Source organism: Mustela lutreola, chromosome 16, assembly GCF_030435805.1.
Source record: "Mustela lutreola isolate mMusLut2 chromosome 16, mMusLut2.pri, whole genome shotgun sequence".
Classification (NCBI taxonomy): Eukaryota; Metazoa; Chordata; class Mammalia; order Carnivora; family Mustelidae; genus Mustela; species Mustela lutreola.
In genome coordinates, this window is record NC_081305.1 from 54,796,930 (window position 1) to 54,810,860 (window position 13,931).

Consider the following 13,931-nt stretch of genomic DNA (forward strand, 5'->3'; position numbering starts at 1 on the left):
AAGTGAGCTCTCCATGAAGAGGCAAGTATTAGAAAAGATGCACGAGGACAGAGCCTCATGGAGACTGTGCCAACTCAGACAGTGGCTGAGGTACACTGCAGAGGAACTCTGCCCACTTTAGAGGGATCTAGAGAGTTGTAGAGGAAAAGGAGGTAATCAGATGGGTAAAGAGCTCAATCTCAATCCATGACAGAATTAGAAAATGGTCCAACCAATGCCTGGGGCAAGAATGCCACTGTCTATGAGGCAAAGGGTTAGGAACTCTGAGTCTGAACCTTGTCCAAGAAAGCGGCAGTGAACACCATGGGGGCAATTCACATGGAGCGCAGATGGGAAAGAAAGGCCAAGTTAGAGCACCCCTTGGACACTGTTTTATGTATTGAAGCCACAAAGAAACGGGCCGAATGATAACCCCCATTGCTGGTGGGTGTGTAACACAACACAGTCGAAGAAAATACTGCGGAACTGCAAATCAGTGGGACTATTTGGAACTCTCAGGCCACTTGTCGCAGCGCAGCGGGGAGTGGCTGGCCCCTGGGAGCGAGGTCAGAGAGAAGAGAAGGTCCAAAGAAAGGGCTGCAGCAGGACAAGAATCCAGAGGGATCAGAAAACAGAAGGGGGTGGCTTTAGGCGTCAGCAACATCAGACAAATCACAAGAGGAATTCAAAATCCTAAATGCTGCCCTTGAGCAAAGGACAAGAACGGTTCCCAGAAAATCCCTGTGGTGCTATCGGGCTCCATTTCCCTCCTGACATGGATCAGAGCCTCACGACACAGAGAGGTCTGAGCCATCTGCTGACAAGGCCGTGGGGGAATGGTGACCGGTGTCTGCTCGATGGGGGCAACTTAGCAACGTGGGTCACATTTATACAAATGCCACCTTCCTCTGGCCGGTCATTCTGCTGCTGGGGTTTTACCCTGGTTACATCTGCATCCGGGAAACAGTGACAGCCGCAGGCAGAGGCCAGGTTGAATGAGCTCCGGTGCAGTTCTGTGATGGGGTGCAAGGACGAGGCCACTCCCCCATTAGGAGAAGTCTCCAGAACATTAGGTGCAGGAGCCAAGAGGCAAGGGCTGGGCGGTGGAGGGGATTTGCTACTTCTGCGTTACAAAGAAAGGAGAGCATGTGTCCCTCCCTGCCCCTGCTGGCACGGGCTGACACAAGAAGTTAAGCAAATGAAAGCAACTGGGCGAGACACCTGTCCACCACATACCTTTGATATTGTCTTGATACTCGAGCCACACGAACGCGTTACTTTCCCGTAAGTGTTTCCATCTGATTTTGGTCTGCCATCGTGATTTTGGTCATGCATCCCCAGGAAATAATTCACACTCACCAAAGAGAGACTGGAGAGCACTCGCTACCGTGCTATTTATAACCATATCCAGCAGGAAGCTAAACGTTGAACATTTGGGGAACAGTTTAATAAACCACCATACAACACCACAAAGCATTACACAGACATTTCAGCGACCGTGACAGCCATTTCTGTGTGTTTCTGGATAATACACAGAGCAAAGAGCGGAATTCAATAAAGCCTGTACATAAGGACTTCCCTGCAACCAAATCAACAGTTGCATTTGGTTGCTGGAAGTCATACCTTTTCGAAACATTGATGTATTTCAATAGATTGTTGGTATTTTTTAAATAGATCGGTGGGGTGGTATGATAAATAGGAAAGGCCAGCAGTCCTCTCCTGGTGGCCTGTCCCAGGGAAGACATTCCAGGCTGGGGAAGGGATTTTATTTACATCATCGGCTCTCAACTCTACCAGACATTACTTTGTTTTTACTTTAAACATTTCTGCATGCCCCAAAGCCTGTGGGAGGCCTGGCATCCAAACAGGGCACAACACCCCAACTCCTGCTTGGAGCCATGGGCAGATAAAGGCCGAAGCGGGGTCCCAAGGCAGGGCTGCTGGAATGGGGCCAAGGGATGCCCATAGCCAGCCCACACCTGCTCTGTGCCAGGCCCCTGAGGGCAGACAGGTGGAAAGTGTGTGGCCCAATCCAGTCAGACAAGTTAGGGGGGCCCTCTAGCCAGGCCTGGGACAGGCAGGGCAAGGAGACCACAAACAAAGGCACAGAGGCTGGAGAGAACTCGGCATGTTCCCAAACTACAAGGCTCAGGGGAAGGGGGGAAAACATAAGGTCAGAGCTGGACCAGGAGCTCGAGCTCCATGCTGTGGCCAAAAGGAAGCCTTTGGGGCTATGGAAGGATCACAGGGGAAGGCAGGGTATGCCAGAATCTGGCCACCTGTCCGCCTAGAGGGAAAGGACTCCTAGGAGGAATATCCCCCTACCATCACGGGATGGGGACAGGGGGAGCTAGCAAATCTTTCTTGGGATGATCAAGGACAATAGCACTCTGGCGGGAGGGGGTTGCCTGCATGAAAGAAGACCAGGCGCTGATGCCCCCCACCCTCAGCGGCCACTGCCCCCGCCACCACCCCCGCCGCCGCCCCCTCCCTGGCCCCCGGTGTCTGGTGCTCCTGACATCATGAGGAACAGGACGACGGGAATGATGTACATCCACTGTGGGCCAGACAGGAGGATGGGACGGTGGACAGACAGACAAAGAGAGAGACAGAAAGAAGAAAAGTGAGTATGAGCCAGATTCTGCCAGGGCAGGGAGGGTGGGGGAGCCAGCATAAGGGGAGGCCACGTGAGGGAAGGGGGCCCAGGTCCCCTACATCACTACAGGTTGGGGAAGGGCTGGTGAGGCACAGGGTGGGGTGGAGGCGGGAGGGGGCTCAGTCCTCACTCAGGCCTCCTGCGGCGGCGGCGTGGGCCCCGGGGTGGCAGGACGCAGGGCTGTGAGCAACACAGCCCCCCCGAGAATGAGGTGCCACTGAGGAGGGAGGGGGCACAGGTCAGGGCCAGGGGTGGCCATGGGGTCCTATGGCCACTGGGGAGGGCAGAGCCGGGGCAAGTGGGTTCTTGGCCTCTCTGGGCCTCAGTTTCCCGGCAGTGCAGCTGTCAGGAGCTGCTGGCAAATCTGAGGCCCCACTGGCACCACACTCAGGGCAGTCAGGCTTGGCATCCTTCCACCCACAGTGGCATCTGCTGTCCCCTGCCCTTGTCTTGGGTAGATCACCCTTCTGCCTCAGTGCCCCCAGCTCCTCCTACCAGCCCCAGCCTGGCAGCACAGGCCCGTCCCCTCTCCAGCTCCAGACCAGCCTCTTGAGCATCTCCACCCACAGCCCTGCCTCCCCTAACTGTGCCCTCCCAAAGCCAAAGGCAACCCAGCCCCACCTGGAGGACCCCACCTGTCCTCTCCTTTCCAAATCTCCCCAACCCATTGCAATCTCTGCCTCCCTCCCTTCTTTGGCCTCACAGCACCTGCCCAGCTTAGGCTTTGTCCCAGCCCAGGCCTCGTCCCAGCCCCCTCCTAGTACTGACCACGTCCCTCCCCTGACCACCACCCTCCTCACTGCCCTTCCTCCAGACAGCAGACAGGCCTCTGTTCAACACCAACACAGCCTGTACCGCATCTGCCCCCAGCCTGAAAGGCTGCCCCCGTTTCCCAGAAAGGCCTGGCTCTGGGCAGGCCATATGCTGAGCCTGAATACCCTGTGACCACCGCCAGGTACAGACCAAGGCAGAGGCAAGGAGCACAGCTCAACAGTCCTCCCTGACCCCATCCAGGCCTTGGGCTGAGCCCCGGTGCCAGGGGACAGGCCTGGAGGTGACAGGCAAGCCCCTCGCACAGGAGGCCAGAAGGAAGAGGAACAGGCCAAGGGCCATGGGGGAGAGAAGGGCAGAGGGGGGACTCAGGAGGGAAGGGACCAGGGTAAGCAGAGCTCCACTCACATATTTGGCGAAGAAGGACTTCTGTTCCTGCGGGTTCTTGGCCTTCTGGGCCTGCTCCATCTCCAGGCGCTCAATGAAGGCTGCGGTCTCGGGACTAGGGGTGGGCAGAGGAGAGAGGCTATGGGGCCGGGGTCAGCCAACAAGGACACAGCAAGGGCAGCAGCAGGATGGCTGAGCGGAGATTATGGGGGGTGCTGCCCACGCCCCTGCCCTGCACCCGCATCCCGGAGCACCCGCACCCCGTGCGCCCTCACCCTGGGGCGGTGGCCGGTGGCTGCAACTGCACAGACGTGTTGAACAGTTCCAGGTCTACATCTTCCACTTCATGGCCCCGGCAGCCCCCGGGGTGCGTCACCACTGACACGCCTACCACATTGCCAGCCACATCCACGTGCAGCGTCAGCTGGTCCGAGAGATGCGACTCCACCAGGGAGCACTGGGGTGGGGCGGGGCAGGGGGATCAGGGTTGCCACCCAGACCTTGCCTGCACCAAGACCCCCAAGCCTCCAACCCTTCTCACAGGGCCCAGAGGATCTCTCAAAGCTCTTCATGGTTCCCCCCTCCCTTGGGCACAAGTCCAAATACAACAGCCTCCCCATGAAGTCCTATGCTGTCCCATCAAAGGGCCCACCACCCGGACCATCCCCCCTCCAGCCCTTGAGGGCAAGGCCAGGTATGAGTCCTTCCTGTCCATAAACGCCAGATCACAAATGGTGGAAGCCAGGCTGGGGCAGGTGGGAGGGCCCAAGGACAGTCCCATCACTGACTCACCGCAGGGACGAAAGAGGAGACATAGCTGCCAGCTTCTGAGCCATCAGAGGCCCCAGGGCGCTGAGGGACCCGGACCCGGTATAAGCCGTTCAGGGCTGCCACATCCTGCAGGGCAGAGGAGGGCAGCAGTGAGGACAATGCGCAGCCCCTGCCAGGCCTGGACCACCACTGGGCCCAGGGGACCCTTCCCCCGTCTCACCTGCCTGCATCCCCCTCATCCCTAGCCCAGTGGTGGTGAGTGAGGCCAGGAGCCACTGGATACTTCACCTTTGGGAGAAGCCACTGTAAGAGCAGTAGAGCCCAGCCCAGGGAAGAAGTGAGTCCCAAGGACATATTCCTCAAACCTGGATCCAGCTGCACCTAGGCCCACCCCATACCTGGACTCCCCAGCCACAGAAGTGACAGCTGTGACAAAGAACCACGTAGGAAGCACAAAGCACGGCTGGCCAGAATGGACTACCTCCCACAGGAAGGGCGCCCACCGGCACTTGCCTGCCCACGATAAGACCTGTGTCTCCAGCCTCCCAGGCAATTACATCCAGCCAAAGGGAGAGAGTGCAAGTGCACTGTGGCAGCTTTTGTGGGCCATCCCCAAAAGACAACTTCTCTCTCTACCTCTCATTTTTCTCTTCCTCTGGCCTACTGCACCTCCATGCACCATCCCTAGGGAGGACCAAACCAGGCCTGGCAGGAGCCTGGCCTTGAGGAAGCCACGGGACGGGCTATGATAGAAATAACCTTTTATTTAACTGTGGCCATTCCAGGGATCTCTTTCTCCTCCCAAGCAAATCTCCTTCTAACTGATTGTAAAGTATCTTGACTGAACCTGGAGAAGTAAGAGGAGCAACGATATGAAAACCATGAGAGAAAAGGATGTGCTGCGCAGAAAGAACGGCACAGGCAAAGGGCAAAGGCCCTGAAACACGCATGGCGTGGTCCAAGGCACAGGTCCCCCCACACCCCAAGCAAGCCCTGGGTGCCCTCCTCACCCGAAGCCGGCCCCGCTCCTCCTCATTGAGCTGCCGCTGTGACAGGGACAAAGTGCCATCCTGCTGGTTCCAGAGCAGTGAGCCCCGCTTCCGAAAGTGGGCACTATCATCTGTGGGGAGTCAGGACTCAGAAGCCACCCCACCACCGAACCCCAAGACCATTGCAATGACCAGGCTGCTTCCCCCTCCCAAGCCCCCATGTTCCCACCTGCAAAGTGGAGACCCCCACCCCACCCCACCCCACCCCACTGCCCCCCCCCCCCCCCCGCCACATCCCACCCTCCTATCCCACAGGGCAGCTGACAGCAGATGTCTGAATGCCACAGCTTCCAAGCCCTGCCTCTGCCTCGCCAGGTGACCCAGGGACCATCACCTCATCTCTCTGAGCCTCAGTTCTCCCATCTGCAGAACAGAGGGGCTTCCACCCATGGGGCCATGTCAGAACCAGTGGGGCTTTCCCGAGCAGAGGCCAAGGTCTGAGTCAGGAGGTCTGTGGAAGCTCCCGGCTTCAGCGTTTCTAATAAGTGCCCCAGAGTTTGGTGGCTCAGACCTCTGGACTGTACTGACCTCTGTGCTCTGAGAACCTAAACACCTGAACCGTAGTTGTTTAAGCTGGGCTATAGAGCAGGTCCTGGCTCTACCATTCACTTACAGATGTGATGCCCCTCTGGGCCTGCTTCCCCTTCTGGAAAATGGGGCTCTCTCTAATACCTATACATTGCAGGGCTGCGGGGAGGGCATTAGAGTGAATACACCCAGAACTTCCAGCACCTAGTGCAGGCCACAGAGTGACTGGTCTGAGAAGTTCGCTCTACTGTTGCCCCTAGGCAACTAGGATGTGTCTTACAGTAAAGGGAGTATTCAAAGGTAGAGTTCCTTCTCTCTCATGCCCTCCCTGCCCCAACCTTCCCGGAATAATGCAAACACATTCTGAGGAGCAAAGCTTTCAGTAAACGAAAGGCATGTCTCACATTGGGTGGCATCCAAACCCAAGTTCTTGACTTCACAGGACACCGGCTAAGTACCCAGACTAGGACGTTCCTAGACTTACCAATCTCGAATGAGTGCTCCAGCAGCAGCCCCACCGTGCCACAGCCCTCACCCTCTCGACCTTCTGCTCCGGCCTGCAGGTGAGAGAGAGGTCCCCAGGTGAGGACCATCAGAGCCCGAGGCAGAAGGCAGGACTGCCGGATCCCAAGACAGACTCAGGCAGAAAGAGGAACCTTACTTTCATATTCATATCCAAACACTGACACCTGTCCACCATGATTCCAACGGGAACTGCCCATTTCATGAAAATTCATGATCTGGATGGTCCCCAGAAACCCAAAGCCTGCAAAGAAGTGTAACCTTGTTTCCAAGGCAACCATCTCCAGTTCCAAGGCAAGTATCTTCATGCCTAGCATCGTAAACATTCGTGGGTTAAAGGATACCTGAGATTCCTTCCCAACCTTATATACAAGTGGCCTCTTTTTTTTTTTTTTTTTTTAAGATTTTATTTACTTATTAGAGAGAGAGAGACAGAGAGGGAACACAAGCAGGGGGAGTGGGAGAGGGAGAAGCAGGCTTCCCCCCACCCCGGGGGCAGGGAGCCTGATGTGGGGCTCAATCCAGGGACTCTGAGATCATGACCTGAGCCAAAAGCAGACGCTTAAGGACTGAGCCATCCAGGCGCCCCTACACGTGGCCTCCTTTACACCTTAACAGCCACAACAAAGACGCCCCTCAGGCTAAGGCTCCTAAGGCTCCACGCTGTCGACTTTTTTTTTTTTTTTTTTAATTTGTAAAAAAATTGTTAGATTTTATTTATTTGACAGAGAGAGATCACGTAGGCAGAGAGGCAGGCAGAGAGCCGGGCCGGGGTGGGGGGAAAGCAGGCGCCCTGCTGAGCAGAGAGCCCGATGCGGGGCTGGATCCCATGACCTTGAGATCATGACCTGAGTCCTAGGCAGAGGCTCAACCCACTGAGCCACCCAGGCGCCCCCACGCCGTCCACTTCTCCAAACTCAAATTTCTCCTACCTCTGCATCCTCCAACCACGCCCTTGCACCTACGCAACCCTCACCTGCGCAACTCGGTGTCCAGATTTTAAACCTCCAAATCAAGATACCGCCCTCCTCATGCATATGCAGGAAGCACCTATCCTATTACTCCAGAGCCTCTCCGCAGTTTTCCTTTTAGCCGCCCCTACGTCTCATTTGCCAAAGCTCACCAGGGCCACACCTCCTCATGCATATTTAACGAATGCGGATTCCCGGCGTTCCAACGTTAACACCGGGTTCTTGCTCCAACCTCCTTCGGCGCGTCCTCGTTTTTAAAGCACCGAAAGCCCAGGCGCCAAGTCCATCCGAGCCCCGCCCTCATGCATACTCACGAGCTAGAGCCTTCCTAACTATACTCACTTTCACCTCTTCTCCTCTCTTGGCCCTGCAATACCTCCTTCCCACTTTACCGGACCTAAACACCCGAGACCCAAGCTTTCCGTCAGCGCCGCCCCCTGTGCAGAACCAGTGAGTACTCACCCCCCGCAGAGCGGCTCCGGTTCGGCAGCCACTGCCCCGGGCCCGGCTAGGGACTGCTGCTGCCATCAGCAATAGCAGGAGGAGGTGAGCAGCCACCACACCGACCGCCGCCATTTTGACCGCTTCCCATCAGGCCAGAGGAGGAAACGAGCCGGGCGCTGGGAGCTTGCTGCGCAAACGCTTGCGCCAGCTCTTTGCGCCTGCGCACTAGCACCCTCCCCCTACCGGGGTCTGACGCCAGACCCGTGGCGGTAGCTTTACCCAGGTATCTGGGCACCGCCCCCCTATGATGACGTCACAACAACGGGCGTTTCTTCGGTGACATTTAAGCCTGGTCTGCCGCGTTGTGACGTGTAGAGCCCGCGGCGCCACCCACCCGTTTTCTCTGGCGGCACCTCCCTCCGCTCTCCCCATGGGGCGGGGCGTTGCGATGATGCGGGGGCACGAGATTAAGCCGGCCCCCAGTGGAACAGGTGAGGAGGGACCAGGTGGGATGGCAGGTGAGAGGCGGATCCAGGCCTGACTGGCTTGGACCTGGTGAGGGAACCAGGTGAGGGATGGGGCTGGCGTTGAGAAATCCTGATGGCCAGGATTCCCCTGCTGGCAGAGTGGGACTTCCTGGGCCCTGCAAAGGGGAGGGGTCCCCGGCCCAGTCTCCTGGACTAGACCCCTGAACTTTGCCCCTCTAGAATGCCCCCTGGTTCCGGGCTATCCTACGGGCCGGCCCGGACGGCTCCAACGCCACCTCCTGAGCGGCGAGTTCGACCAGCTGCGAGACTTCCCCATCTTTGAGAGCAACTTTGTGCAGGTGTGGAGCCCCAGAACCCCCTGACACTGAGCCTTACCTTGAGCCCTGACCTCCTGACTTGAGGAACCCCTGACCTGTCAACTTCTGACCATTCTCCCATAACGTTCATCTTCTGGCATTCTGGATCAACCCCCACCCCCATGCCTCTACACCTTTAGCTTCTCTGTGAACCCTGGCCTCTGATTCCCTTGGTTCATTTTCCCTGACTTCACACCTGGATAACTCTTGACTTCTGACCCCAGGATGTCTGACCTCAGACTCAGTGTTTAATACACTTGGCTCATGACCCTTAACCCCACCATTCCTGCCTTCCATCTATCTGCCTTCTAACCTCTAATCCCTGGCTCCAGGTGACCCGGTTAGGAGAAGTCGCCAACAAGGTCACCATGGGGGTGGCAGCCTCCAGTCCAGCCCTGGAACTCCCAGACCTGTTGCTGCTGGCCGGCCCTGCCAAGGATAACGGACGCTTGCAGCTCTTTGGGTGACTGCCCCCATCCCAGCCTAGACCTCCTCCTTCCCCAGCTGTGGGCATCCTGGGCCGCCTCCCTGCAGCACCTCCTCTCACACAGATGACTCCCAGTGCCAGGAGTCTTGGATAGCTGCCAGCCTGCTGCGGGCTGCTGTACACCCAGAACAAAGGGAGGGCAATCCACAGGGACTAGAAATCAGAGCTAGATGGACATGAGGACAGTCCTCAGTTTCACCCTGGCAAGGATCAGGAGAATAACCATGGATGCGGCGCCTGCTGCATACCAGGCACACTGTAGGCCATGAAGGTAGTCTCATCGCTGACATAGTCATATGGTGCGGCTCCTTAGTCCCATCCTTTGAAGAGATAATCTGAGGCCCAGAGAGGGGAGCCACTTACCCAGAGACCCACAGTGGTTCAGGGGTTGGGTTGGGATTAGAATCTCAGGTTCCTCATCCTTATTGACCTCATGATTCTTTTTTTTTTTTTTTTTTAAGATTTTGTTTATTTATTTGACAGAGAGATAGAGCCAGAGAGCATAAGCAGGGGGAATGGCAGAGGGAGAGGGAGAGCAAAAAGAAGGGAGCCTGGCTCAGGGCTGGATCCCAGCCGGCCAGGTGCCCCTGACCTCATGACTCTTGAGCTCCAGTGCCACACTAAACACAAGCCCTACAGGGTCTTTTGTTTTCTCTCTGAAAAAGGAATGCAAATACACATCAAGGTACAAAACATACATAGCACAAAATAACACCTTTCGCCCATCCTAGGCTCCTGCCTCTAGCTGCCAATAACAAAACATGTACATATGTGTAGTATACTGTAAAAGCATTCTGCCAGTGGCTTTCCCTTTTTTTACTACATCTTACAATTAAGGAGAGAAAGGGAGGAAAGGAAGGAAAGACTTACATCACACACACATACACACACACACACACACACACATACACACACAGGGGTCCACAGTTCTTTGTCTGCAGTTCTGAAACCTAAAAGGTTCTTTTGCAACCCACTTGGTGGCAGAATCTGATTCTGACCTCAACTAAATGAAGGCTACTTACAGCCTTTAATGTATCCCCCCTGTATAAGTTTAGAACATTCCACAAAGCAGTATGCTGACACCTTACGGTGCACCGGGGCATTTTCGCTTCTACACTGCTTCTTTTCCTTTCAGTGCTAAACTGTCCCACCAATCGACCTCACCACTCACTGAGTGGTGAGCTGCAGTGGGAGGGACACTAATGACAGTGCCAAGGGGTGCTTGGAACCCCTTCAACACCATCCCCCCAAAAAAGCATACCGTCAATTTAAAAGCACTGAACTTGCTCTGCAAATAATGCATCAAGACTCACCAGCCTTCACTTCTAGCCTGCAGCCTGGAGCTGGCCTGGGCCCATTCTATAAGCATTTTATGGGTGTTCCCCCTTCCTTTAAAACCAGGGGCAGGTGTATACTACTTTTCCTCTCTGCTCACTCCTTCATCAGCACTGTATCAGCATTCATTTTATATCAACATAAGTACAAGCCCCATATCCTTTTTTGGACTCCCAAGTTTTCATCTGGTGCTGTTACCATCCTGTCTGGGTTCAAAATCCTGACTTCACCTCTTCTTCACTGGCTTTGGCCAAGTTCCCTACCTGTCTGTGCCTCAATTTCCCCCATCTGGAACATGGGGATTAGAGGAGAGCCCACCTTCCCAGGCTCTCAGGGGATAAACTGCGTAAATGTTTGTGAAGCCCTTGGAACAGCCCCTGGCAAGGGGTCAGCACCTTGTAAACGTCAACTGTTATTCTGCCACTTGGGGAATGTCATAAAGAGATGAAGCCACCTACTGAGGGACAGTGGTGCCCGGTGTCATGGGATTGCAACCAGTATGGTAGGCAGAGGGCATCCATGCACACAGGCGTGAGGGTGTCTGTCCCCAGAGGTAGCACTGCCAGGCCAGAGGGTGATATATGGTTGCCCCATCGTGGATAAGACTTGGGTCCAAATCCCTGCTGTGTGTATTGGGCCAAATGATCCACCCTCTCAACAAGCATCCACTGAGCACCAACCATGTGAGCCCTGGGTACTTGGGGAGCAGCAGCGAACAAAATGAGATCACAATCTCTGCCTTCAAACTCCCCCTCTGGGAAGGCAAACAGAATAAATGACAATTTGTTCAAGGGGGGAAGGTTTGTGGAGACAGATGGGGCAGCCCAGAGAGAAGGCGTTTTTTGAGAAACACAAGATTAAGGGGCCAAGCCATGGGGCTGGTTGGAGGAAGATTCCCACCCTGAGGCAGTGTCGGAGGTAGAAGCTCGCCTGGTAGGTTTATGGAACAGCAAAGAGGCTGGTGATGCTGGGGCTGAGTGAGCGAGGGGAGTGAGCAGACAGGTAAACAGAGGAGGCGGATCCTGCGGGGCAAGGTCAAGGTGTGGAGGGACCTTGCCTTTACTCTGAGCCGCAGGAGTCACCGGAGGGACGTGAACTCGGGTGTTGGCCGGCGCCCTCTGGCGGCCGCATGGGAACGGAGAGGTGAAGGCTGAGGGAGCTCCCTGGGCGGGTGGCGGGTCCCAGCTGGTGGTGGAAGGGGTTACAAGTGGCCGGATCCTGGAGACGGTGGCATTTTAATGGTGGAGCTGTCAGGGTTTGTGGCAGGATTGGATGAGGATATGAGAGTAACGTGGGGTCAGGAGCAACCCCACGACTTCTGACGGAACAGTGGGAGGATGTAGTTAGGATGCGGAAGGCAAAGAGAAGCAGGTTTGAGTTGGGGAGGTCAGGAATTTGGTCGTTGGACCTGTTATGGGTCTGATGTCATTCTCATATTCAACTGGAAATTTCAAGAAGGCGGCTACCTATTAGAAGGACCAGCGGGAGACACAGAGGTACTATGCGGATGGAAAAAATTCAAGAGGCAGAGAAAGTGAAAAGGGACTGTCTCTGGGCTGAGAGAGGGGCGTTAGGGTGGGCGACTCCGACCCTGAAGGCGCCCGGGATGGCAAGGCTGCCGAGCCACGGAGCGTCAGAACCTGAGGCTGCCCCTTTCGCCCTCCCAGGTTGTTCCCCTTGCAGTTCGTCCAGCTCTTCGTCCACAACGAAAGCCGCTGGCAACTCAAGGTCAAGTTCCGCACCGGCCGCGCCTTCTACCTGCAGCTGCGGGCCCCGGCCGAGAGCCGAGACCGCGAGTTCGGCCAGTGGGTGCGGCTGCTCTACCGACTGCGTTTCCATTCGGCCGAGGGAGCCGTGCCTTTCACGCAGGAGTACTCGCCGGTGGAGGATGGAGACGACGAGGACGACGAGGACGACGACCTGATAGAGCGGGAGGAGGTGGGAGGAGGGGCGGGGATGCTGGGGAGGAGGTGGGGCGGGGAGAGGGCGTGGCTGGGGCTGGACTCCGGGGTTGGGAGGGGGCGCTGGAGGAAGCAGCTGGAAATTTGGACTACCCTGAGCTAGGGCTGGGAACCTGGACTACTGAGTGTGTGGGAGTGGCTGGGGGCCTGGATTCCTGTGGTGAGAGCACAGGGCGCCAAGGAAGGCCTCACTCCTGAGTCCTGGAAGGGTATGAAATCTCTGTGTAGAGACAGCAAGACCTCAAGCCAGGGCAGGGTTGGGGACACGAGCCAAGTTTCTTAACTGGGCACCCCCATCCGTCAGCCTCTCTCCCCTTGACCCACTTCGGTGGGATATGTGGGAGGGACACCTGGGCCCAGAAGGGCTAGGGTGGGCCAAACCGGATGTCCAGTTCCCTATAAGGCCAGGGGGAGGAGAGGAGCACCAGTCTTTGAAGGTGGGAGCATTGAAACCTGTGGGGTGTCTTCCTCTTGAGACACCCCACTCCCCCCACCTTCCAGGTAAGTACAAAAGTTACTCCACCTACCCACCCCCAAACTGCTGATACATCCGCAGGTCAAGACCTCTGAGACAAATTCTTTCTTATACCCAGATTCAAGCCATGGAAGCCAGACTTGACCCACAGACCTCTGAACTCTGGGGACTCTGATTCCTCCCAATACCCATGAGGTCACCAAAGGACCAGAGATCAAAGTACCTTATCTCAGGGCCAGAAAGATGAATTATTAAAGTTAATAAAGATCGGCCACTTAAGAACCAACAAGCAGGTCATGAGCACTTTTGTCAACATCACCAGTTCAACATGGCTGCCTCAACATGGTGTTTGGTTCATCGTGTGTGGCTCCCTGGGCCACCATGAGACCTAGTGCCCACCATTCCATCATGGCTACCTCACTAGAATGGTCTTCCCCATCTGGGCTTTGTTTCTTCTTTAACTCATTGTACTTGCCGCTGCAGCCTGCCTCCTTCCCATTTATAGTAGCTAGTCCCAGAGGGTTTCCTCTATAAGGTCTTGGTTCACCTGAGACTTGTAATTGCCCTGGCAACATGGTAGTATCACTAAAGTAATCATTCCAAGATGGCAGCCTCAACGTGGTCTGTTTCATCAGGGCTGTCTTATCATGGTTACCATTCCAACCTCCTGTCCCCATCACCCACCCCCAGGTGACTAACCCCCTACAGGAAGAAGGCAGTGGAGCTAGAGATTCAAGAAGGACAGACACAC

General features: G+C 55.9%; 2 protein-coding genes across 4 annotated transcripts; one reads left to right on the forward strand and one right to left on the reverse strand.

Annotated features, from left to right (window-relative positions):
• Positions 1–1,404: 1,404 nt before the first annotated feature.
• EMC10 (ER membrane protein complex subunit 10) lies at positions 1,405–8,309 on the reverse strand. 2 transcript variants are annotated; one of them, XM_059151124.1, is made up of 8 exons: positions 8,097–8,308; positions 6,626–6,698; positions 5,575–5,684; positions 4,586–4,690; positions 4,069–4,250; positions 3,815–3,908; positions 2,766–2,852; positions 1,405–2,536 (listed from the first exon to the last, which is right to left on the reverse strand). In XM_059151124.1, exons 1-7 carry the CDS (start codon positions 8,208–8,210, stop codon positions 2,766–2,768), a joined length of 765 nt encoding a protein of 254 aa, XP_059007107.1. In that variant the 5' UTR covers positions 8,211–8,308; the 3' UTR covers positions 1,405–2,536. The 2 variants fall into 2 exon arrangements, with proteins under 2 accessions (XP_059007107.1, XP_059007106.1); XM_059151123.1 differs by lacking the exon at positions 2,766–2,852 and having other exon boundaries at positions 8,097–8,309.
• A 54-nt stretch (positions 8,310–8,363) lies between these two features.
• GARIN5A (golgi associated RAB2 interactor 5A) lies at positions 8,364–13,469 on the forward strand. Of its 2 annotated transcripts, none has more exons than XM_059151140.1 (5): positions 8,364–8,596; positions 8,786–8,904; positions 9,255–9,385; positions 12,412–12,682; positions 13,299–13,469. In XM_059151140.1, the coding sequence occupies exons 1-5, from the start codon at positions 8,509–8,511 to the stop codon at positions 13,353–13,355; spliced, it is 666 nt and encodes a 221-aa protein (XP_059007123.1). In that variant the 5' UTR covers positions 8,364–8,508; the 3' UTR covers positions 13,356–13,469. The 2 variants fall into 2 exon arrangements, with proteins under 2 accessions (XP_059007123.1, XP_059007124.1); XM_059151141.1 differs by having other exon boundaries at positions 8,364–8,569.
• Positions 13,470–13,931: the final 462 nt, after the last annotated feature.

Bases quoted from the DNA above. Each gene is read 5' to 3' on its own strand.
- EMC10 (XM_059151123.1), bottom strand. From the start codon at position 8,210: ATGGCGGCGGTCGGTGTGGTGGCTGCTCACCTCCTCCTGCTATTGCTG. The intron at 5,685-6,625 runs GTAAGTCTAGGA...GACTCCCCACAG, and splicing joins GGAGCACTCATTCGAGATTG to ATGATAGTGCCCACTTTCGG. The intron at 2,537-3,814 runs GTGAGTGGAGCT...TCTGGCCCACAG, and splicing joins AGTCCTTCTTCGCCAAATAT to TGGATGTACATCATTCCCGT.
- GARIN5A (XM_059151140.1), top strand. From the start codon at position 8,509: ATGGGGCGGGGCGTTGCGATGATGCGGGGGCACGAGATTAAGCCGGCC. The intron at 9,386-12,411 runs GTGACTGCCCCC...TCGCCCTCCCAG, and splicing joins GGACGCTTGCAGCTCTTTGG to GTTGTTCCCCTTGCAGTTCG. The intron at 12,683-13,298 runs GTGGGAGGAGGG...TCTTATACCCAG, and splicing joins ACCTGATAGAGCGGGAGGAG to ATTCAAGCCATGGAAGCCAG.